The 26,585-nt window shown below is 41.7% G+C and overlaps 1 protein-coding gene across 1 annotated transcript in view; it reads left to right on the top strand.

Annotated features, from left to right (window-relative positions):
• Window positions 1-9,806: 9,806 nt before the first annotated feature.
• The window catches only part of LOC144891633 (voltage-gated potassium channel subunit beta-3-like), a 41,590-nt gene continuing 24,811 nt past the window's right edge, over window positions 9,807-26,585 (top strand). The window contains 7 exon segments of the mRNA XM_078775283.1: window positions 9,807-9,875; window positions 10,134-10,236; window positions 10,459-10,497; window positions 10,659-10,846; window positions 13,358-13,423; window positions 13,611-13,731; window positions 13,925-14,019. Coding sequence (XP_078631409.1) covers window positions 9,807-9,875; window positions 10,134-10,236; window positions 10,459-10,497; window positions 10,659-10,846; window positions 13,358-13,423; window positions 13,611-13,731; window positions 13,925-14,019 — 681 coding nt within the window.

The following is a 26,585-nucleotide window of genomic DNA, read 5'->3' as shown; positions in this document are numbered from 1 at the left end:
CTCATCCTCTGAGTCAGGGGTGTCAGTTTCATAGTGTTCAAGTTCCTCTGCTGAAACTGAAACATTCTCACACCCTACACAAGAACAAAGGTCTGTGCAAGGAAGCTTGTTGGCCAAACAAGAACATCGCCGTTGTGAACACTGCATCTTCTTGCATGAGCAGTGTGACAACTCCATAACACTTGCAGGTGCAGGGGGAAGCCTCATACAATCGACCACTAGCTCATCACCATCTGCTTTCCATCCATGATTTTTTGGAGATGGAATGTTTGGCATGGTCTCAAGACATTGCTTATGGATTGCTGCCTGATAGTTTGCACGTTGTATATGTTTGTGCAATGAATCCTTATTAGGTGGCAAACATTTCTCTACACATCTTCCTGTCTTGAACATCTGACACCTGGCCTGATTCACATCTTTGCAGTTAGTCTGGCCATAGAGTGCACAAGTGAACATCTCAAGTCCTGCATAGAGAGTTTCAGGAATCTCAAAAGCTGTTCCCAACTTCTCAAATGTGGAACAGTGCTCTTTACTTGCTATTAAGATTTTGGCAGCTTTCACTTTCCCCATACCATACAGGGCACTCACTGAGTCGCATCCAGAAAAGCAGTGAAATCCCACAAGAGCAGAGCACACCTCCTTTTTTCTTTTTTTTCTTTTTTTTGTATACTGAATCGAGGCTCGTGAAAGAGCTAACATTTACTTCACAAACAAATCAACCAGACAAACAAAATATACAAAAAGAGGGAGCGGAAAACAAGATGGGGAGAGAAGGGGAAGTGATGGAAGATTTGCTGGATGTCAATGTTACGTTTGCTCTTTCCTTTTCCAGTGTGGAAATATAGCTTAGCATCAATATCTTGGCAGAATGCAACGCACAACACAAACACATCTGTTTCTGGGCTGTTGATGATCACATGATCACTTGATCTGGCTGCAAATGCACTATGCAATAAAAGTCGCGTGTCCGCTTCTTTTTGATTTGTGAAGAGAAATTGAATGGCGACAACTTCGAGGTCTGTTTTCTTTTTATTCTGACGAAGAGCATGGCATTCACCCCCGTGTCCTACAATGAGTCTTACATCATCGATGACTTCCATTGCATTCTTGCACCAGTATTCAAAGAGGAACTGTAACAGATTCTCCTTATTCTGACCGCATGACAAAAACTTTGACCATTGTTTTGGTATCTTCTGTTCAGGAGAGAAAATTTTCATGACTTGCGTTCCTCCTACTGACCGTCTACTTCTCTCACCACATTTGATACTTTTGGTATGGTATCTGTCAGGGACAAAGTGCACCACTTTTGACTTATACACTTTGGCTTGTCTCACTAGGCATGAAAGTACCTGAACAGCAAACTGGCCAAATGTTGATGGTGGCTTGAGAACTTGAATCAGTGCCATGGCATCCCAAACCCATGTTGAACCACTTGGGATAGCATTGATGGTAGGAAGTGGGTCTACTGCTTTCTCCATGAAGTGTAAGAGCTTTGCTTTGTTGGTGTTGATGAGCGATCCATCATAGTTCGCAAGAGGCAATGGTAATGGGCCCAGTGAATGAGTTAGCATCTCCTCAATATCAAGCTTCCTAACAGTACCAATCACGATTAACCTTGCAAAAAGATTCCTGTCAGCCTTAAGAGCAATCTCCTTCCCCTTCACGTTTGATACTGTAGGCTTGCCTGTGTCTTTGAATGTCTTCAATTTCATCTTCTTGACGGGATCGTGAAAGCTGATGTCTGAGGCTTGAAGTCGTTTCTCACAAAAGGTCTGAAATGCTTCTTCTCCTTTCTCATAGGCCTTTTGGAGATCTTTCACCACCTGGGTTGATGCAACCTTCCCCGAGGTAATATGATATAGCTGATCAGATTCCAGAGAAGTATCAAAGGAATTTACCATGTTAATAATAGTATCCATGACACTTCTTACATCTTTCTCATCTCGTATTTTCCTTGTTTCATCCATAGTCAGGTTCACTATGTTTTTTCGTTCAAAATTTTGGTAGATTAGCAAAACTATACATTTTTGGAATATTCAGAGCATGAGGAATCCAAAAATTAATGTTGACATTTGCGTAGACACCTTTGCGAAAATGACACTCAGGACAGTGATGAAGATCTGTAAAAGCATATTCCTGAATGGTATAGACCTCGTAGATCCTGTGTATAGGACTTATAGTTCAATCTGATACTACCTATAACTTCCTATAACAACCTATATCTTCAAAGGACTTGCAAAATCATGTATAATGTAATACAGTTATATCACAAATATAAAGACAATGGTTTTCAATTACCTTTGTTTGTTGCTTTTCTATAATCCTGAGCACTATTTTGAGGCCTTTATTGGATTCCTTGACCCAGAAAACATAGGATTAGCATATTTAATTAAGTCTCTAGGTTGACTAGAAGCCGAGATCGCGCAAAATATGTATTTTATGGCGGCCATTTTCAAAATCCAAAATGGCGGCCATGCAGGTGTCTGTGCAAATGCCAACATTGATTTTCAGATTCTCCATGCTCTGAAGATTCCAAAAATGTACAGGTTTGCTAATCCCAAAATTTTGAAAGAAATTATATTTGTTAACATAGTGAACCTGACTATCTTCATCACTGTCCTGAGTGTCATTTTCGCAAAGGTTTCTACGCAAATGTAAACATTAATGTTTGGATTCCTCATGCTCTGAATATTCCAAAAATGTATAGTTTGGCTAATCTACCAAAATTTTGAACGAAATTATATTTGTTAACATAGTGAACCTGACTACCAGGTCAATACGGGTCCTTGCAGACATTCTATGACCAGCCATCTCTGTACACTGCCTGCTAATTCCAGCTCTCTCATGTTGGGTCAAAGTCCATCTTTGAGCGGCACCCTTGTTGACAGTAAATCCAGTCAGACCTTCTTTGGTTTTGGAATCACGGTTGGCTGTCTATTCTATCACCTGGTAGCAGGCAACCTGAGCAAAGCCATATTCCTGTTGCCTCTGAACCACAAACTTTCCATTCTGCAACTCACCATGAATGTCTGGATGATCGTCGCATAGGCTATTCATTTCAAGCCAATATGCAGAAAGATACCGTGCATATTTGACGTGGTCATAGGAGAAAAACCATGGCATCATAGAGCGAACACTCGATAGGTGAAGATTCCAACTAGCAACTCTGGTTGCTCTGATGAACAGTAGTAGTTGTTGCACCATGTCAATGTATCTACTCCAGTACTGGAATGTCAGGTTCTGTTTGCTGTTCTTCTCCACAAAATCTGCATACCTCTGGAGGAGACAACTGATTCCTTCAGACTTCACAACGGTGTCAAACTCCCTCGGAAATGCAGCTTGCAGCTCTGTAGCATTGCAAAACACAAGGTCTTGCTCTTCATCTGGCAGAATTTCGATGAAAGCTTGCCATCGTAATCTGTACAATGCCTCGCAAATGATCTTGTGACTCCTCACACTGCGATTGTAGTGATGGCCACTGCACACTCCATTAACAGAACCTGCTGCAACTAGCTCAGATTCAATGAGGATGTCCTGTAGACCAGCATCGTTAAAATCATTTCCCAATACAGGCCATGAATGTCATGGCTGTATGAAACTCTCCCATTCGAAGTACAAGTCTTTGCAGGAAGACAGGATTTTGCCAACGGATCTCCTGAGCTTTAGCGTAAATTGCCTGGTCCATGACTACGACAATCTGCTCTAAGCCAAACTTGTTCGCGATGCTAATACTTCGTTGCAGAATTGTATTCACTGTGCTGAGGTTAGTAGGACTAGCATCGATTACTGGAAGAAATCCAATGCTTGATATTGATGGGATAGTATCTCTCTGTAGAATGGTATTAAAGCCTGTCCATCCAGGTAGGGTGTCAATATTGGAATCTGGTACCTTGCAAAGAAAGTAGGCATCATCCAATGTTCGTGCATCTTCCTGCATCTGCACATAATGTGTGAGCTCTACCAATACACCCTCACCATACGGCTCTGGACCTGCCCTCTGTCCTCCAGTGTACAATTCAATATTTGGAGTGGGTGGCTGAAGGGATCTCTTTCTCGATCTTGCTAGAGAATGCTGTTCTGGTTCTTCTGCAGCAGGCTGGTTTCCATGCTGAATAATTATTCCATTGGTATTATGAGTAGTGCCCTTTCCCGACAAAGTCTCCTCCCCAAAATCGTTATTGTCCCAAACGAATGTAGTATGTATGTGGGGTTTGATTTTCGGTGGGATGTACTCCTCTCCTTGTTTGAGCTGCAACACAGCAAGGGCTGTATCGTGTTCTATGACTGCTGAATTTGAGGTACAATGTCCCAGGCCATTCAACAGCCCATCTAACTGAGCTGAACCGGTAAGATGACGCACAGACATTGCCAAAGCTGAATGTTTTGGCATTAATTGCTTTCCTTTCATTCCAAGATTGATGATATCCTGACACACAGATACAATTTTTTTACTGCTGGAATCATCTACATTTACATGTGAATCGTGTGGGGGGAAATCACTTGTGATGCCTGTAGTCCATGCCAGGAAATTGAACAGCTCATCTGGAACTATGTTGTGTGCTGCCTGTAGAGTCAATTCCTTGGAACGTGGTGGCCACTTCAGTGGAGGGGTGGTATCACATTTGTCTTTAATGGAATTCTTCAGTGCCAGAGCAGCGTGGTACATGGGGTCTACATTTCATCTGAGTTGTAATCCTGCTGGTTGTAGCACCCATTCTGACATCAGTGTCAGTGTCTGTATCGTCAGCACTTTCCGGTGAGTCGTTCACTGCTTCCCCTACAATCTCTGCTGTGGAAGGATCCTCAACAAACACAAGATCACTTTCATTACTTTTTGATGACTTGACAAATTTGAGGAATGGATATGACTGTAGTAATCTTCCTTTAAGGCTGTATGTCTTGTAGGATGGGATTTTCATGCCCTCCTCTTCTTCTACACACTTCTTGAACAAGTAATTTAACTTTGTTAACCTCAAAATTCCTCTATTTTTGACAATTCTCTCTTCAACAACTCTTTGGCAAAAACATTTATACCCCTTGTCATACAAAAAAACCTCTTAGGGGTTTTTCACATTGTTTTTGCATCTAGTGTAAGACTTAAACCAGCTCTTATGATACCTAGCTTCTATGGCTACTAGGCCTTTCCCTCTGATGTTAATGAGGAGGGCCTCATCTTTCCTCATCTCAGCTGCAGTGACCAGCTTACCAGCTGTTATAGTCTCACAATGAACCAACTGTTCCTTTCTTCTTTTTCTGCTGTGTGGTTCTACAATGTTCTTGTCTTTCTTGCAAATGAGACAGCATACTGGCAGTAGATGGGAGGATCTTGAGCCCGCCGCCCTGGAATGGGATGTCTTTGACCGCAGAAGTCTGATCTTGGGAGCCACTTCGTCTTGTCCTTGGTCATGTTCAGCAGATGCATCAGCTGCATTAAAGAAAGGGGACCAGTAGGGAGAGCAGTGGGAAAACAAGAAAAATATGAGGAATGAGAAACAAAAAGAAATACACAGTTTACAACTTTACACACCCTTCAAAAATAATTAAATCATTTTTAGTTGTATGATAGGAAATTCTGACATCTACAGGTCTAGATTATCTAAGGCAAACAAGCGTCCTGTATCCAGATAATATTGTCAGTATGAATAATGAGGTGTACAGGATGGTCCGTGGAGCTACCTAACATGACTCGTGACAAAATTCATATTTCATTGCAGTCAGACATAGAGGTGACAGTTACCAGCCTCCGTAAACATTCTATGGGTTACCAGCCACCTGAAAATTTGTTCAGCTTGTTCTTTTATTCCTGCATGTATGATGTCAACAATATGTGATATAAACTTCTCTATAAATACAAATTGATATGACTATTGTTGACTTCATACATGGAGGAATAAGAGAACAAGCTGAACAAATTTTCAGGTGGCTGGTAACCCATAGAATGTTCACGATACGGTGGCTGGTAACTGTAAACTCTATTCTCTAGCTTAACTTATGCCGTACCTAGTTAGCCATGAAATTTAAACGTAATAGGAACTAAAATTAAAATCTCCAGGGTATATCCCATAAATCTTGGTAGGAACCAAAATATTTCTGAAAGAGAATTTTAAAAACTAGCACAGAAGTAAGTGGGGCAGCAAAACTAAATAATCTAGGCTAGCAGTAGCACTGATATGAACTGTACGATCAAAATAAACACTACACAGATCTCAGTACATGGGGCATGTGGGTGGATTGTGCTTTTGCATTTTGTAGACCAAACAAACCAACACGCAAAATGTGGTGATATAATGCTGGATAAGCTCATTTTATTGAAAATATAACACAATCACATATCAGAATATATTTACTTACATTGGTCACTACTTTGAGGCACGAGTGCAGGCTTCTTCCTCGCTCTCTCGATCTTGCACTTGTCAGTGTATCGCATGTAGCACTTGCGATGATACCCGGCTTGACAGGGAACGGCATCGAGTATTTCTGGTGCTCTAACCAGCTCCAATCCAAAAGCATTGATTGCATTTTGTGGAATTTCAACTTCTCTGGTATCTGTAGATTTCCACTGATGAACACTTGTGATGAATTTTTGCCAACTAACTTCCGAAAACAAAGTAATCTTTTCTCTTGCACCAGTAATAATGTGCATGCAACATGCCATTGCTATGCCCAGGTAGCTCAGCTGCATGGGTCAAGGGCTGTGATTGGCCAATTCTGTGACACTTGCAGATACAGCATCTGTGATTGGTCTGTCAAGGCATTCAGTATGACATCATCATGCTAGATTCTGGCTGGGGAAGTGTATATTTTTGCGTGCAAATTTCTCAAAAATGCTCAGTTTTTAGTGATGGGAACATTAAAAATAGTAATTAATGACCTAATATCTATTGCTCTTGCAAATATCCAGTACCCCCAAGTGGGGACTACGGAAAAGTGGATTTTTGAGTCTTGGCCCATGGTCTAAAATGGCTACACAGCTGATACTGCATGTGAAAAAGCCGAATGCCTCAACTCTGTGTTTGCCTCAAAATCTTGTGTCCCAACCCCATCTCTCCCTGTCTCTCCCAACCCCACCTTACCCAGTCATACCCAGCTGCTCCTGGACTCTGTGTCCGTCTCTCCCGACAAGGGGGAGAAGTTTCTGTCAAATTGGAAAAACAATATACGATATAGCCTATTTTACTCCCAGGGGTCCCAGGAATATCCACCGAAAATATCGCGATCGGTTGAGCCGATTTTGCGGTACCTTCGAACGGACAGACGGACATTTGGTGGATTATAGTAAGATGATGACGGATACTTTGGATCCCGAGAGTACCTGGTTCACCTTTCCGATCCGTGATACCTCCCAAAGAGTTACTACAAGTTGGATTGCGATATTGAAAACACCAAAAAAATTGATTCTCACAATTTATTATCACAACATGTTCATTTCAACATATGAAAAGTCAAATGTAATTTTGGGGAATTGCGATTAGAACATTTTCATCAAAGTTTTTGTAAAATAGAAAACGGTACAACAAACACGTTTAGAGGTAAAACAAAGTTATTTTTTGCAAACACAGGTGATCGCACACCTGCTGCCACGAATGGCAAACTCATTGGGGATGTCCCGACGAGGTGTACCACTAGAACGGTTTGGAGGACCGTCCCGACGAGCGAGGTGTACCACTGGAACAGTTTGGAGGACCGTCGCGACGAGGTGCACCACTGGAACGGTTTGGAGGACCCTCCCGACGATGTGTACCACTGGAACGGTTTGGAGGACCATCACGTCGAGGTGCACCACTGGAACAGTTTGGAGGACCGTCCCGACGAGGTGCACCATGGAACGGTTTGGAGGACCGTCGCGACGAGGTGCACCACTGGAACGGTTTGGAGGACCTTCCCATCTGCATGAGCGCCGGACAGTAATGCTCGGTATGCGCGTTGTCCCCAGTGGCGTTACAGGTGGGACACGTGTACGCACGCAGGATGGGACACGTGACGCGGCCGTACACATCCTTGAGCGCGTGCTCCTCGCACGTTTCGTACGCAGATCCGTTCTTTAAACAGAGGACGCACGGAGGTCTGCTGTGTTGAGGGGTCCTCTCCAACGACCTGCTGTAGCTTGCGTGGAACCTCCGATGGTCCGAGGAGCTCGACGTTTCCAGGTGACCTCTCGGGTCCACGGCGTTGAAAGGGACGGCTTGAGGTCCACGGGACTCCGCTCTGACAAGCGACGAGGAGTTTGATCCCATCGGGAATCTGCCACGAGTGTGCGCTGCCTCTGAATCTGCCACCTCTGACCCGAGTGCACCCGACGGGGTCATGACCTCGCTCCAAAACGACCTCATTTCGTCAAGAAAATGTGTGTAAAAAGGAGAATCACTGAAAGGTCCGAATCCACTTATCACAGAAGGTCTTTCTGAGTTCGATCGATTTCTGAGTCCGAGCTGAGGAGTCCGTTCGATCTCCAAATTGTTGACGCCTCCAGGGTCCGCGTACCATGTGCGTTTCTCCGGAACTTCCCGGATGGTCGCAAGGCAAGGGTGGACATGGGATGACCTCGCGCTGCCGTCTGGGTCAGGAAGGACCGATGGGGATTCCCCGTCATCGTCATAGAATGGAAAGCGTCCGCCGGCACTGGATCTCGGGACACCACCGGGTCTTCGGTTCTCCATGAAGACGGGTTCACTTGGATCAGCTCGTACCGAATACCGGCTTTCAATAAAGTGGAATGATCACAGGTAGACACCTAAATAGGTTTTCATTTCCCAAAGTGCATTGGGAGGGGTAATTCCCCCAAATAGGGAACCAATGAACCCCTCCCGTTATGATACGTTGATGAAGTTGTGACGTAATCATCTAAGTGTGAGATGATGATCAAGTCGAGCTGTGAATTGAAATAATTAAAAACGAGCGGTGATCAATAAATCCACAGCCTGGAAATAATACAATGCGACGTTGTGTATACCTGATTGTGGAAGTTATTAGCGAAGGGAGTTGATGTTTCGATTTATATGATCATTATAAGTGTTAATCATATGGGGAGAGGCGGGTCCACAATGTACGGACTCAAAACGGGATAATGACAACGTGGAGCCCAATAAAGGTGAACGCTTTTCAAATATTTTATCGTCTCTGGACTATGTTGAGTTTGATATCTGGATTATGGTGAGTTTGATATCTGGATTATGGTGAGTTTGATATCTGGACTATGTTGAGTTTGATATCTGGATTATGGTGAGTTTGATATCTGGATTATCGTGGGTTTGATATCTGGATTATGGTGAGTTTGATATCTGGATTATGGTGAGATTGATATCTGGATTATCGTGGGTTTGAATCTCTGCACATCCATCTGCATTCCTGAATATTGACTGTGTGGGCAGCACGAGGGTCGGGGCTCGTGTGTCTGTCTGACAAATGGTCGATAACTCCCGCACCACAAGTTGATCTGACATTCTGATTCTACTCAGACTTCAATGGATGGAGGCCATCCTGGTGTGCTGGTGTTGATATAAATGCGGATAAACAACCCAGAATTTTTGATTCTTTTCTGGAATAACCACATCTCTTCCCACCGCCTCTCCTCCCTCCCTCCTCCCCCTCCCCTCACCCACCTTCCCCCTTCCCCCTCCCCTCTCCCCTCTCCCTCTCCCTCTAGTTTCACTGATCCCAACAAACACATAAAGCAACCGATCTGATCGAGGACGTGAATGGGCGGAATTTCATTATTCTTCCACAAAGTATTTAATAATATCCGACTTATCTCTCACTTTATGTAATTCTTCATTCATTTTTTTTAATTCGTTCGAATACCAAATGCGATGCTCACTGAGCAGTTACATCAAGTATCGATTAAAGAGTTTTGCATGAACTCTCAACATTTGGACCTGGTATCGTGCACCTGACATTGTTAAAGTGGAATTAATGAATTGTCAACAATTGTGAATGAGTGCCCATAACCTGTTTACCTGTACACGAATGCAGGTTACCAATGCAAACAAATCTGATTAAAAAATACACCTGTGGCCTTGAATTACAGAACTATTGTTAAAGTCGTGAATATTTGATGGTTAAAGTAGTCTTACTTCGTGATCGACCATTTGACGTGGCCTCCTGTGCCTGAAATCACCTTGTGACGTCATCAATAGGTGTTTCCGTCAATTAATCGATTCGCGTCTATTTTTACCGGTTCCACCTGTGACGGTCTTTGTTCACCAATGGCCTCAGGGCGCTTGCGACGTATTTTGAACGGTTCAGATTAAACACGAAGGTTACACGTGATCGTTTGCATCAATGATTGTTTTCAGATATTCTTATCAATTGAGCGACAAAAAAGGTCCACGAAACGTCTACAATAGCTCAGGAACGTCAAGACGTCAACCTTTTGTTTTCAGATTTACAGGTAGATCTGCATTTGTTTTCAATCACGTTGTCGTAATTAAACATTTTGTAAACATTCAAAATACGTTGCAGTTCACCGAATTGTTGCCCTGCCACAAAAGGTGGATGGAGGTTATGTTTTCAGCCCCGTCTATCTGTTTGTCCGTTTGTATATCTCTCCCGACACCGAGTTGTGCACCGCGTTGGGGTCCTGCGAGCGACAATCAGAGCTCATATTGAAGTGTATTGATGAAGTATGTATGAAACATTATGAATTTCTGTATAATTGAAAGAACACCTTCCCTACGGTATCCATGTCGAATGTCGTAACTTTATGGATGTCGTGGAGATGGAGGTCGTGGAGACCTGGAAACACTCTTCCTTCACTCTAATCCTGGGACTAACAAGGAACATGAAGGACCCTCGACGCAGAAGGAGACCATCGGGAGAAGAAAGCCTGCGTTGTCATTACCAACCTATGGTTATTTGTCAGTGCTCTATCCTTTAATAAATAGTGAACGTCAAGCAAGGAAGCAGCGCGTAACATTTTAAAATCTTTGGGAAAAAAGAGGTAAAATAAAACAAGAGGTTTGAACACATCGTGTACTTACCCATATATGTACATATATATATATATATATCGATATCAAATATATATATCGATATCAAATATATATATATAGACTTGGCATTTAATATGGAATATTTTTTTTGTGGGGGTGAACTTACTTTTTTCAAGATGACTTAGAACCAAAAGTTCATTGGAATTATCTTGAAATTATTCTAGATTTTGTTCATGTGACCTTTCAAAGAAACAAAAACCACATTTGACATTTCGAAGCAAATAAATTGATCCTTGAAAGTGATGTAAACTGATATCGAACTCAATTCACGGACAGTACTGTGTTAAACTTCTCTGCGTTTTCCAGAAGTATCTCTTTATTTTGCACATTAGCCCAAATTTTTTTTAACAAAAACAAAAGTTAAATTACGACTGGGATTACGGACAGTAAAATTACAGTTCAGTACTTCGTGTAACCCCCACGAGCATTCAGGAGGGCACGTACACGTTGAGGCATGCTGTTCACGAGATTTGCCAAGGTTTGGACAGTAATCGCTTGCCATGCAGTTACAATAGCCTGCTGCAATTCACGCACAGAAGCAGGCTGCTGGTCCAAGTTGTCGATTTGACGCGTTAATTCTGCCCACAAGTTCTCTATCGGATTCATATCCGGGGACATGGCAGGCCACTCCATATGCTCTACACCACGGTCAGCAAGAAAGTGTTGGATCATGCGAGCACGATGAGGCCGTGCATTGTCATCTTGGAAGACAAAGTTTCCTCGAAAGGCTGCACGAGCAAATGGAAGCAATGTTTCGTCCAGAATGGCCCTGTACTTGAACTGGTTCAGGTTTCCATTCAGAACAACCAGGTCAGTTTTGCCCCCTGCATGAAAAGCAGCCCAACGGTCACCCCACCACCTCCAGCTTTGACTCTTGGCACTATACAATCTTCGTTGTAGGCTTCATGCACTTGTCTGCGCACTCGGACGCGGCCATCTTGACGATAGACCAGAAATCTAGACTCGTCGCTGAAGATCACGTGATTCCAGTGTCCTGGCTGCCATTGACGGTGCTCTCTGGCCCACTGCAATCGGCGCTGGCGGTGTTGTCTGGTCAGACGTGGCTTCTCAGGCGACGCCTGGCACAATAGCCTGCTTGAACCAGTCGTTGGTTGACTAGCCTTCTGGATACAGGCACATTTGTCAGTTGCTGCCACTCAGCCCCAAGCCGATTAGCTGACTTGGTACGGCCATTGCGGACTAACCGGTGCAGATGGCGATCATCCCTCCTTGTGCTTCTGCGGGGACGTCCTGGCCTCGGTATTGGAGTAGGGACACCCCTCTGAGCATTTCGTTTCAGGATCTTTGACACCTGACCTTGATTGATGCCATACTCCCAAGCAATAGCACACTGTTTCATGCCGTAATTTCGTAAAGCCACCACTCCATGACAAACAGCATTGTTGAGTTGACGGACCATCTCCAGGGGAAACGGCAATAACTTTTGTAGACGTGCAGCAGTTGTTTTCCGTTAATACAGAACACAACAACCCTTTTTTACCCGATTGTGAAGCCAATCGTCAAATGTACCTGTCCGTACATTTTGTCACGCCACCTGTGATATAATCCTGTATTGACTTCTTGCTGCGAAAGACAATCAGTGACATGGTTCTTTCAACAAAGAAACCACCGAAGCGTAAAAGAAACTCACCAGATTGATATACTGAGTTCAGAAATTAAACCCAAGTCAAGAAGAAAAAAAAATTCCATATTAAATGCCAAGTCTGTATATATATATATATATATATATATATATATATATATATATATATATATATATATATATATATATATATATATATATATATATATATATATATATATATATATATATATATATATATATATATATATATATATACAGTATATATATATATATAATATATATATATATATATATATATATATATATATATATATATATATATATATATGTATATATATATATGTATATATATATATATATATATATGAAATATATAAACATATACACACACACACACACACATACACACACACACACACACACACACACACACACAAACACACAAACCTCAAAATCAAGATCAGACAGCTCAACATAAGCAGGTTACGAATTGAGCTATCCTGCATTTGACGACAACACCCGGGCCTCCCATCTCAGTCATAGCCGAGTTCGATTCTCCTTATACTTCCGAGATCCGACAGAACCGGCTGCATTCAAGTTGAAAAGTCATCCCTGGAGAGTCTGACTTGTTTTGCGTTAGTTGTGGATTTATAATTCAGTCTTTCTTGGAAGACATGGTGGATACAGAGGAGCTTCTTGGTTTCATGCTTCGGACCATAATTTGCTTTTATTACATTTGTTGATGGAAAGGTTGAGTTTATAGGCCGTGCCTTCTGTTAGAGCCAATCCATCTGAGGCAAAGGGAAGGAGAGAAGAAAACACATCAGATGTACTTAGATAAAAATTGTTAAATATTTACACTTGTTTGTCACACATCAACTTTTTCTTTTTGTAAATAACTTCCTCAATTGTACTCCATAATGCAGGTCCCGTCCTCGGCAACGCTTCCCTCCTCAGATGTGTGCCACACAAGGTGGTGCGTACGTGCCCAGATTTGATTTCTTGGCTGTTTGCAGGAGGCCTACTCAGTTGCACAGCAGTTCAGCCTGATCCCGCCTGTGTGCGAGCAAACAGAGTACAACCTATTCCATCGAGACAAAGTCGAGTTGCAGCTGCCTGAACTTTACCACAAAATCGGTGAGGTCACACTTGCCTGACTGCCATGTTGAAAGAAAAATAGAAACGATATCAGGGAAAGAAGCACACTGAAAATGTAAACTTGATGAAGGGATTCTTTTGTATTCATGGCACTGATTTAAATCTTTATTGTACCTTTTGAACCGAGTCTTGCCTGGGTAATGAGAAAAGGGTTGTTTACTTCCTGGTGCAGGCATCGGGGCCATCACGTGGTCCCCACTAGCCTGTGGGTTATTGACAGGGAAATATGATCATCGCATACCGGAAGACTCCCGGGCTTCTCTCAAGGTGCGTCCGAGGACAACCTTTGGTTTTTATTTTGCTTTACCCAAAACCTTAAGAGAGCAATCATCTTTGGAACCCCATGAATATATCCATTCCACCCAAAAGCACAAATGAATGATAAAGAGGGCTTTGTATTCCTGCTCTTTCTTGCTCAGAGTAAGGTGGGGCAAATGCCCCTGGCATGAAAGGTGGGACGAGCTGTCACCCTTCTATATATATATATATATATATATATATATATATATCCTCCTCTTTCATTTCATTGAATGTACAGTGCTAACAACCATCAATCAGAGGGACTTTTGCTGCAGACATTCAGGAACATGTGATCAGGACCAATGAGGTCATACAGGGTGGTTGGGGGGGGGGGGGGTGTTCTGGAGGGAACAGAGAGTATCTTTCACCTACTTTTCCCAAAAGGGGAATCCTTATTAAATATTAATCCATTGTATTAATAATATTTATTTGAGAAATATCTCAATTTATTTCACACAGGAGCAAATACACAACATTATTGCCATCGGCGTGATTTTAGTCTCCCCCGCCTTGCCCTCCTTCCCCCATCTCGCATGCTTCCACACCTCCACCTTCCCACCTTGCCTTTTACAGCTATCTTCTCCTAACATCCTGCATCTTTTTTCCTTGTCCATCCCTCTTCCATTATTTTTCTGCAATATTTTCTCCCCAATTTATTCCCTTCACACACCTTGCGCATATAGTGTGGAAGGTCGGGTCATTATTTGAATTGAGATATAGACCACCGTTTTTATTCCCATAGAGTATAGGACTTTTCTCCTTGTATTAAGGACATGTGGATAGGGACAGTCGTCCTGTTTTTTGTCTGCCACTGCAAGACGGTTTTTAACCTTCAGTACTCTTGATTAGCAACGAGAAAGGAGGCACACAATTGGACTGCACTACTCAATGTCCACGGCACCAATAGGGTCAGGATCGACTCCACTGATTGGATCGCGATGCTGTCACGAGGTGTGAGGCAGCCCATGATCGGGAAGGAGGGATGTCGTGGATCCCTTCAGGGGTGCAAGAGGTGCATGAGGTGGCGTGCTCTCTCGCTGCTGAGTCTGAGAAGCACAGAGTGAGACAGTCTGAAGGAGAGATGCTCTCCTGTCGTATGCGTGGCTGGCAAAACTCAAGGCATATCCTGCTGTTCGCTCACCGCTGCTACTTTGGAGATGTGGCAGTTTCATGCCTGCCTAATCATTTTCTATCTCGTCCGGTTTTAGTGTACATGGTCCCTTCGGGGGTTTGAGTTTCACTGTCTGTAAAGTGTAGCTATTTATCACCCCATGAAGTGAAAAGCTGTTCATTTGTCTAAGTACTGTTCAGCAGTATTTTGAGAAAATATTACTGCTTTTTAGGTCATCACATCACAACCAATCAAATTTGCCGCTTGCAGAACTCATACATGTCCTTGTTTCTCAGTTTCTCAAGACTGCATGGGTTAATGTGTCGCATGAACTCTCTAGAGTCTCGTTCATTGTGTCCGCAATTTTCGTTTGTGCTGTCTTGTGCTAAGTTTTTATTTCCCCCCTAAGTCCTGTGTGTATCTGCCTGCTATCCATCCTGCGAAAATGTTTCGGTGATTGGTAGTCCCTGGAGGATTAAATTGGGTTCATTGTAATCCTGATAACGAACATGGGTAGACACGCTTGCTACATCATGCACAAACTCGACTTGCGGTGTTACATGTCAAAATCAGCCTTCGACGGCCATGTTCGAGGAGAATGACCTCGGCATGTACGATTGCCACACAACATTGCTTGCGGTCTTGGGAGGGGGTCATCTCTGACCACGATTCCCACACAACGTTGCTTGCGTTCTTGGGAGGGGGTCATCTGTGACCACGATTCCCACACAACATTGCTTGCGGTCTTGGGAGGGGGTCATCTGTGACCATGATTCCCACACAACGTTGCTTGCGGTCTTGGGAGGGGGTCGTCTGTGACCATGATTCCCACACAACATTGCTTGCGGTCTTGGGAGGGGATCATCTCTGACCACGATTCCCACACAACGTTGCTTGCGTTCTTGGGAGGGGGTCTTCTGTGACCACGATTCCCACACAACATTGCTTGCTGTTGTCAGGGAATTGGTTGCTGAGACTCAAGACTCCAATGACCGGACACAGGTTTTACAAAAGGTCTGGTTTATTAACTGGTTATTCACTTCATTCCATTACCAAATAATACCGCTTAATTCAATGGACCAGGTTAACTCTTTTCGCATGGTCCTTCTCGTTCGGCCGATGTTCCTCCGCCACTCCCGTCGGGCAGAGGGTCTGATGATGAGTGCTCGTCCGTTCCGTCGGTCAGAACTTCTGGTCACAAGTCTCCTTGACTCAACGTTTGCTCGGATTTATATGGACAAACTGGAGTTAATCCCCTGTCCGCTGAATGTTAATCCTTTCTCCGCTAATGCCCCGAGGTCATGCATGCACCAAGTCCTGGCATCAGCTCGCTCCCCTCCTGCTGTGAGTTCCGTTTACCAAACGATAGGGGGGTGCTCCAGCCAGGGGCTGTGACCAGGTGGACAAGAGATTACCATGTGCGTGCACATTCTTGGCATCCATTTACGAAATCGTTACCAGTCTTTAATCAATAAGTTACACTGAGTTACACTTCCACAATTCCCTCATCTTTTTGTTTTTGTTTATATTAACCATTAATCTAAACATCAATATAAGTAAACAGTCAATCACTACAAGTAAACATCATTACAAGTATAAGTAAATAATCAATCACTGCAAGTAAACATCATTACGAGTATAAGTAAATAATCATAACTTTGGTAATCAAATTCCCTTAGGCATACACCGTCATCCTGCAAGAATCACAAAACATTTCGTTGGTCATTGACTCCTTCCATATTGTTCAATCTATTGCATTTGCATCACAAATATATTTTCAAAACAACACTTCACCATCACCAAGATACAACAATTTCACTTCATTTTCAAGTTTTGTAAAGCATCTGCACCATCTGGCAAAAACGTTTGCCTCCACACAAATGTTGATTTTGTTTGAAAGGAAGGGCTGATCACTTGTGTTTGAATTCAGGTATAAAACATTTTCTCCTAATGTCTTCATAGCTCCTGCACTACTTCGTGTAGGATTTCGCTGTTGTGGTAACATTGTGGAGTCATAGACTGACCCTGCTCTCCTTGTAGCATTCTTGCCACTTTTTTTTGTAAACCATTGTAATTCCTGAACAAGGCCTTCACCCAGTTGTAGTCGACTTGCCTCCTCCCTCATTGTGAGTGGGCAGCAAGTATTGGTGTGACGTTGATTGGCCAGCAAGATGTGGAACAGGGATGCCGGATGCATCCACAATGATGTTGGGACCATGGTGTTCAGGTCATCCATGGTCCATACCAGGAGTGGCCCGCAGAATCGCGCACAGCTGTTGTGAAAAGGCACAGCCATTGGTTTGCAGCTCCATGCTGGTTCCCCGGACGTTGGTGAAGTAATAACATATGTCCCCGCATTTCACAGAGGTTGCAGGTAAAATGTCGTTGTCCTGCAACTTCTGATGTGATGAATGTTCGAAGCCTTCGAACAAGAGTAAGTGATCGCCTTTCTTTCATATGTTGCAGTGTGATCCAGGCAAATGGTCACATAAATTTCCTTGGTGAAGGTAAGCATTCATCTCCAAGTTAAACGGGAGAATGTCTTCATCATTCTTTGAGAAAGAGGGTGTATGCCATGATTAACTTCATTTTTAGCCACAAATTTTCTTTCTCGAACTTCTTCCCAATTCCGTTAGCACTCCCTTCAAAATGTGATCTCATCTTATCCTTATGCTCAGTCACATCTGAATCTGCTTTCCGCACACACTGAATCAGATAGGGTACATCTTACCATGAAATCAGCATAATCATGTATATCTTCCGACAGTTTCACATTCAACAATTTGTTGTTTTTCCTTAACACATTCAAAAAGTTATATTCATTTATATGCGTCACACAAATAATATTCAATCAGGTATGTATTTTATTACTAAACTAAGAATAGCATCCACAATTGCTTTCAGGTTAATATAGTTCAAAAATTAACTCATGCAGGTATTTTAGCACTACTCTAAGAAAATAAATTGTATATGATTACAATCACAAACGGGAATACCTAATTCCCAACAACAATTTTCCCAAACCAACAAATTAAGCATAACGTATTATTACCATAATTCCTCTCCACTTTTTCTTTTCCCTCTTTTTTTTTCCCCTAACAGTGTGTCACTCGTGGTGATATGAGTTCACTGATATTGTAATTGACACAACTCATAACATTGTCGTTATGCCATTATCTAAATTCTACTGTATTCACTATTCATTTGCAACATCACTTGATTCATTCTTTTAATCTCGGTATTATTCATATCATCATAACAATCTTTCTATTTTAGGTCCATATTTGTTTCTATTCTTATCAACCTCCTACGGTTTATCAATTTGTTCCAAAACACTGCAACCAAAGGTTTTAACCAAAGCTCTACCAAACTATTTCCAATTTGAACTCAAAATGCTAATTAAACAACAATTCAAAGAATTAACTTCAATGGGTCAACAAACTCATTTTATAAACAGATCTAATTTTCCCATCCAATAATTTTCCTTGCCAAATGTCATATTGCAACACTTTAATAAACCTTCGAAAAATGTCTCCCAAATCAATAAATTCCCTTTTTACTTCCCAAATACTCATCTGTAAATTACATATTCAATTACAGTTTCTCCCTATTTGTTCGGCCTAAATGGCCACCGAAGTGGCTGCCAACATGCAGTACCGTTTTTATCTACCAAGCAAGTATTCATCCACATAAGACCTCTACCAAAATGTTGTTTGTAAAAAACAAATCTGGGATTTCTGATTACATGGATGCACACTCTCAGGACATTTCAGGCTGCTTGTTAACAATCCACTACGATAAATTAATTCCTTTACCCACAATCAAATAATTAGTACAAATTGAGGATATTATCCCTATCACATTCATTTATAGATTCATTATGTTGGATCTAAATTTTCTCCCACTGCTGCAAGGAAGAACAATAGCTCTAATAAATCTTTGTAATATCTCACTTCATTTACCCAGCATCGAAGAATTTATTTACTATCCATTCCCATCTGTTAACCAGTGACTTTGTTTGAACTCCAAAACTTAATTTGATGAATCCCATGTGTACAGCTACCACTTATTGAAACCCATACTTTTGTAGAAAATATCCAAGTAAGTGTTTTTATTTTAAACCCCCTTAACTGTTGCTCATCCATTTCTATGCACCCAGTGAGTACTACTGACACCAGTATGCCAATATAGGTGTGCGAGTTTAACAAATATGTTGCAGGTACATGTGACATCGCGTTCTGAGTATAAATAACGTAACAGCGCGTTCATGTCTGCCCCTTGGTTTAAGATTCACAATGCATTCCGTTTTAAAACTCACAATAGTTCAAATCAGCAAGATTTTCTTTACTATTTTCCCATATCATCTATGCCTAATACACATCCATACATACAGCACAATTTATATGCTGATAAAATTCAAGTTTATATATACTAGGGCATGCCCGTACTATATCTATATCTAAAATTATATCCCCCCCCTCTATTTACATGAAATGGTTTGGTCCAAAGCGAACGGCTTGCGAGTACGGTGACAATCCCCCCCCTCTATTTACATGAAATGGTTTGGTCCAAAGCGAACGGCTTCGGAGTTTGGTAAAGAAATCGCCATAGCGTGCCCAAACGCGCAGGAAAGCGAAAGAATCGCAAATTTAAGGAAATGCCCGTACTTCCGTAAGGAAGAGAAAAGAAATGAAAAGGAAAAACATTCCAAACCGCGAGGGAAAACAACACGGCACGTCGACACAACAACGTGTCCTGTGATTGGCCGTACGTCGCTGCCAGTAGCTGCCCCCCAAAAAAAGCTTTCACCGTCCGGCGACTGAATTTAAGGGGAAAAATAAAACGCTCTTCGCTTAAAACAACGCCCTTCGCTCTGACTGAATTGGGACAATGTTTTTATGTTTTTAATTGAATTACTATCCGTAATGGCGCACGCTCTCACGGGAGCTCCGGAAGGTCGTATATCGCAGTTACGATGAATCGCAAATTAGTTTTTATTAGTTTTAAAACATAGTTTAACGCCAACATAGCGCCAACATAGTTTGCAAACGTGAAATAAATGAATACGCTCTCAAATGTGCCGTCCGAGGCAGAGTCTGTTCGCCACGTTCGGCACACGTGATAGCTCGCTGCTCTCTGATTGGTTGAATCGTTTTTTGGACATAGCTCGGTAACTGCTTGTCCGATTAATTTCAAACCTTGAGAAGGCACATCCTCGGGTCCCCAGCAATATACCTGGCAAGTTTCAAGTATATCGGACCGGTAGTTGTCGAGAAACAGCGGTCACAGACAAACATACATACAAACATACAAACATACAAACATACAAACATACAAACATACAAACATACACACAGAGATTGCTGGAATTATAGATACTAGGGCATGCCCGTACTATATATATGCCCGTACTATATATCTATCTAAAATTATATCCCCCCCCCCCCTCTATTTACATGAAATGGTTTGGTTCATTCGCAACGCCAAAGCGAACGGCGAACGGCTTGCGAGTACAGTGACAATCCCCCCCCTCTATTTACATGAATGGTTTGGTCCATTCGCAACGACCACAGAACCCCCCCCTCATGCAATGGTTTGGTCCAAAGCGAACGGCTTCCGGAGTTTGGTAAAGCAATCGCCATCGCGTGCACAAACGCGCAGGAAAGCGAATGAATCGCAAATTCGTTTTTATTAGTGATACGAATTGAATTGGGAGAAATTGGGAGATGAATGAATTGGGAGAAATAATGCGCATAAGAAATCGAATTACGTACCGTAATGGCGGTCAGCTCGTAACGCGCTCAGCTCCGCTCGTGCTCGTCTCACATCGGCCACGCCTACGCAACAAAGCGTTCTGTGATTGGCTGCCGGAAAGCGTGCTGCCGGACAGTCGTCACTGTCCGGAAGTTCGCAAATCGCAGTTAGGATGAATCGTTTTAATTTAATCGCAGTTTGAATTCGTTTTAAAACATAGTTTAACGGCAACATAGTTTTCCAACGTGAAATAAATGAATACGCTGTCAAATGTGCCGTCCGAGGCAGAGTCCGATCGCCACGTTCGGCACACGTGATAGCTCGCTGCTCTCTGATTGGTTGAAGCGTTTTTTGGACATATCTCGGTAAGTACTTGTCCGATTAATATGAAACCTTGAAAAGGCACATCCTCGGGTCCCCAGCAATATACCTGGCAAGTTTCAAGTATATCGGACCCGTGGTTGTCGAGAAACAGCGGTCACAGACACACAGACACACAGACACACAGACACACAGACACACAGACACACAGACACACAGACACACAGACAGACACACAGAGATTGCTGGAATTATAGATAGATATATATATATATATATATATATATATATATATATATATATATATATATATATATATATATATATATATATAAAAATCCGTGAGCAGGGTATTCTGGGAAGTCAGTGTAAGACCTCTCCCAAATTTGGCTAATTTTGTACTCCCTCATTTCTTTTTATGAAGCTCATATCCATAAATAGCTGTTATTCTCATATAAATTCTATCAAAAATGGAATCCCCAAATTACTCACAATTTTACTATTAATTAATGGCTGCTCATAACCCAGCACATCAAATCTTTATATTCCATCTCCCTTGACAAAAGAGATAATGTTCATAATCAAATTATATTTCTATTTTATTTTATGGATTCTCTGCATATTCAATCCCATCCACATAAAACTATCCATTTCCAGACAGGCACACTGTCGGTGTCAACAATCTTGTAAGATTGATACACAAAACAATAAAAAACACTAACATTGACACACAAAAATACACACACACATGCATTATGCGTATTTGTTTGCGTTGGAACTATTATTTACAGATCAAGATGGGTGTCAATTTTATTTCAATTTCATAAAATTTGTCCTTCAATTTTAGAAATGCTAATACACAAATGGACCAAAAAGTTTATTCTTAGAAAACCCCTATGATGTCACATTGAAATTACCCTTTCAGTTCCCACAATAATTTATCCAAATTTGACTACACACCCATTTACATGTCAGTCGACCACTGACTTATCAATCATGCGAAACAATAGTCCAAAATTCCCACCTGATCATCATGTGACCCTTGTCACTTGGTTTCAAAAATTTGCAAAGCAATTGTTCCAACTTTGTAAATTTAAAATTGTGTGCCCAACATAAAAGATCCAATTTCGGCATGTGATCAATGAATTACTAATTTGCTTACAAGCAAAAGAAAAAAATGAATAATTCTTGCTCCGAAAACTTTTCAGACCCAAGAATCATCGACAGTTATTCATGTTTGTCCAGTAATCTAATTTGTTGAGGCCAATCGTCATTTGGGATTTGTCGCAATGAAGGCCTAATCATTGTCTGAGGTATCGGTCAGCACTGGTACCCTTGATCTTGGTTTACCCTATTAACTTGTCTTCCTGTTGACATACGGACATCTTCTTCTCCAATGTCCCATCTTTCCACACTTGAAACACCGGTTTCTGTCGTTGTCTGATCTGTGCACCTGTGCACTTGTATTGCTGGGCTGCATCTCTACATCCCTGAGTTGCCACTGCAATCTCTCGTTATCTCCTGAAACACCAAAAAATTCTCTGTACCGTCCTTTTTGGGGAGACAACTGGAAATCAGATGGGACAACTGTCACTTTCATTCCTAATTTCGAGGGCAGTTGTGCATTTGTCTCCTCCACTGTATCCTGTATCCTTTTTATTTTAAGTTCTAGATCCGTTATCCGTTCTTGCTGTTCCCGTTGTCTGGATTCACCATCCCAAAGATGGAATGCAAGCCAGTCTACCGTTAGATTCTGTCTCTTCCTGGCTTTCAATCTTTGTTCCAATCTTTCCAATCGACTTCGCTCAAATGTACCATCTCTTGGAAACTCCTCATCATGTCCCTTTGTCCACAAATACCAATTCTCGACCTGCCTTATAGCTTCGGCACCATAGCGGTCGTACATATGATGTGTACAAGTACCTTTTTGTGGAATCTCTGGTTGTCCTTGTGTATTCTTGCAGGCTCCATTTCCCATTCTGCCTTTTATCAAAGTAGCGTTGGATGTGTTGTAGCTTGTTCCAGGTTCTTCTAAAGCTTCACTCGTACCTCCAGGAAGGATCTCTCCACCTGTTCACACGGTGATTTCCAGAGAGTCTCCCTCAGCTGTGGCTTTTGCACAATCCAATCTCACAGATCAGTATTTGCAGATGAGCCGGAGGGTCAGTATGAAATGGGTGAATCCTCAGGTGTCCGCTCTGTTGACGGGGAAATCACACAATGGTAACCGCACATATATATCTGTATATAAACTCACCACCTTGCTCAATTTTCCCAGGTTGTCTCCACATTGATAATATCTCGCAAAGATATCAAAGCTTCTTTCTTGAGACCGCATTTTCATCAGTCAAACAATCAATATATTCAATTCAATTTATTCAGTTCAATTTATTCAGTTAAATTTATTCAATTAAATTCAATCAATTAGATTCAATCAATCAAGAATATCCAATCATATCATTCAACTTCTTCCATAAGTGTGAAGAATATCCAATCATATCATTCAACTTCTTCCATGATTGTCAAGAATATCCAATCATATTATTCAACTTCTTCCATAAGTGTGAAGAATATCCAATCATATCATTCAACTTCTTCCATAAGTGTGAAGAATATCCAATCATATCATTCAACTTCTTCCATGATTGTCAAGAATATCCAATCATATCATTCAACTTCTTCCATAAGTGTGAAGAATATCCAATCATATCATTCAACTTCTTCCATAAGTGTGAAGAATATCCAATCATATCATTCAACTTCTTCCATGATTGTCAAGAATATCCAATCATATTATTCAACTTCTTCCATAAGTGTGAAGAATATCCAATCATATCATTCAACTTCTTCCATAAGTGTGAAGAATATCCAATCATATCATTCAACTTCTTCCATGATTGTCAAGAATATCCAAACATATCATTCAACTTCTTCCATAAGTGTGAAGAATATCCATTCATATCATTCAACTTCTTCCATGATTGTCAAGAATATCCAATCATATTATTCAACTTCTTCCATAAGTGTGAAGAATATCCAATCATATCATTCAACTTCTTCCATAAGTGTGAAGAATATCCAATCATATCATTCAACTTCTTCCATGATTGTCAAGAATATCCAATCATATCATTCAACTTCTTCCATAAGTGTGAAGAATATCCAATCATATCATTCAACTTCTTCCATAATTGTCAAGAATATCCAATCATATCATTCAACTTCTTCCATAAGTGTGAAGAATATCCAATCATATCATTCAACTTCTTCCATAATTGTCAAGAATATCCAATCATATCATTCAACTTCTTCCATAAGTGTGAAGAATATCCAATCATATCATTCAACTTCTTCCATGATTGTCAAGAATATCCAATCATATCATTCAACTTCTTCCATAAGTGTGAAGAATATCCAATCATATCATTCAACTTCTTCCATAATTGTCAAGAATATCCAATCATATCATTCAACTTCTTCCATAAGTGTGAAGAATATCCAATCATATCATTCAACTTCTTCCATGATTGTCAAGAATATCCAATCATATCATTCAACTTCTTCCAGAAGTGTGAAGAATATCCAATCATATCATTCAACTTCTTCCATAAGTGTGAAGAATATCCAATCATATCATTCAACTTCTTCCATGATTGTCAAGAATATCCAATCATATTATTCAACTTCTTCCATAAGTGTGAAGAATATCCAATCATATCATTCAACTTCTTCCATAAGTGTGAAGAATATCCAATCATATCATTCAACTTCTTCCATGATTGTCAAGAATATCCAATCATATCATTCAACTTCTTCCATAAGTGTGAAGAATATCCAATCATATCATTCAACTTCTTCCATAAGTGTGAAGAATATCCAATCATATCATTCAACTTCTTCCATGATTGTCAAGAATATCCAATCATCTTATTCAACTTCTTCCATAAGTGTGAAGAATATCCAATCATATCATTCAACTTCTTCCATAAGTGTGAAGAATACCCAATCATATCATTCAACTTCTTCCATGATTGTCAAGAATATCCAATCATATCATTCAACTTCTTCCATAAGTGTGAAGAATATCCAATCATATCATTCAACTTCTTCCATAATTGTCAAGAATATCCAATCATATTGTTGCGGATATGGCATTTGGCCTCCATATCCGCTTGTAAATATTCCCCTATTTCCCCAATACTCCCCAACTATCCCCAATCCCCCATTCCCTAGTCCCATTGCCTGTAAATAACACTCTGTAGAACCGACCTTCCCCTTTTTCCCCCATTAAATGTCGTGCCCAGGTCCACCGCATCTCACGTAGACAACTTTCGGACATCTTGCTAGTTATTCTTAGTCTATGTCAGTTAAGGACTCGTTTCCATTAATTCTGACTCTTCGTTGCACCAGAATGTGATTGTATGGCACCAATAGTGAGTTTAGGACCTCCCCATACCTCCTCCCATCTTCCCCATGCAACAACAACAACAACAACAACAACAACAACTACAACAACAACTACAACAACAGAGGGGGGCGGCGCGCGCGGGGAGTGTGCGTCCTCACTCCGGCTCGGTTAGCCGCCATTACCCATGTGCGCCGACGGGGTTACCACGAAGGGGCTGCCTGTCGGCCCCTCGTCAAGGGCGGAGCCGGTAACCCCCCCGCACCCAATGAGAAGCAACGGGCCGATTCCATCTGGGGCGGAGCTAACGAGCCGAGGGCGTGTCACTCCCCGCCGGATATACGCGACGACTAACCGGATGTGAGGTCAGATGCGCCTGAACTACGGAGAGCAAAGGACGCCACCCCCAGCGCGACGATACCTCCCCGCATCTTTGGACCGGACCGGGTCGATTCTGTCCTTGAGCCAAGAGTGCACCTTGAGCCATCGACTGCCCGCTTTCCTTGCCATCAATCCCCGTGTGAGTCAGTTTTGTCCTGTTTATCTGTGGTCTGTCGGGAATAAGATAAGTGTGTCTAAGTGCCTATCTTTCTATGCTGTCCCTCTCATTCCTGTAATCTAACCTTCCGCCATATTATAACCTCCTCCGGAGGTCTTGAGAACCGTATCCCTGGTGTCGTGTCATTTTAATCCCAGCCGTTGTGTCATTTTCCTTCATTGATCTAGCGTAGCGCGGCTCGGCCAAGGTTCGAGTATAATCGGGTAACTTGTGCGGACACGGCGGCCATTCCGCTCGGCCCACCATAACATCAAAGTCGTGTCTGTAACAATTGGTGTCAGGAGTGTCGGATTCGGACCTGGGACTAAATTCATTTAGCCCAAATTTTGGAACACCAAGTGTACCATTAGGGTAACATTTTGGTGTTGGGAAGTAGAATTCGA

This window comes from Myxine glutinosa, chromosome 4 (assembly GCF_964187855.1).
Source record: "Myxine glutinosa chromosome 4, kmMyxGlut1.1, whole genome shotgun sequence".
Lineage (NCBI taxonomy): Eukaryota > Metazoa > Chordata > Myxini > Myxiniformes > Myxinidae > Myxine > Myxine glutinosa.
Note: the sequence above shows the minus strand (reverse complement) of the source record. Positions and strands in the feature narration are given on the sequence as shown.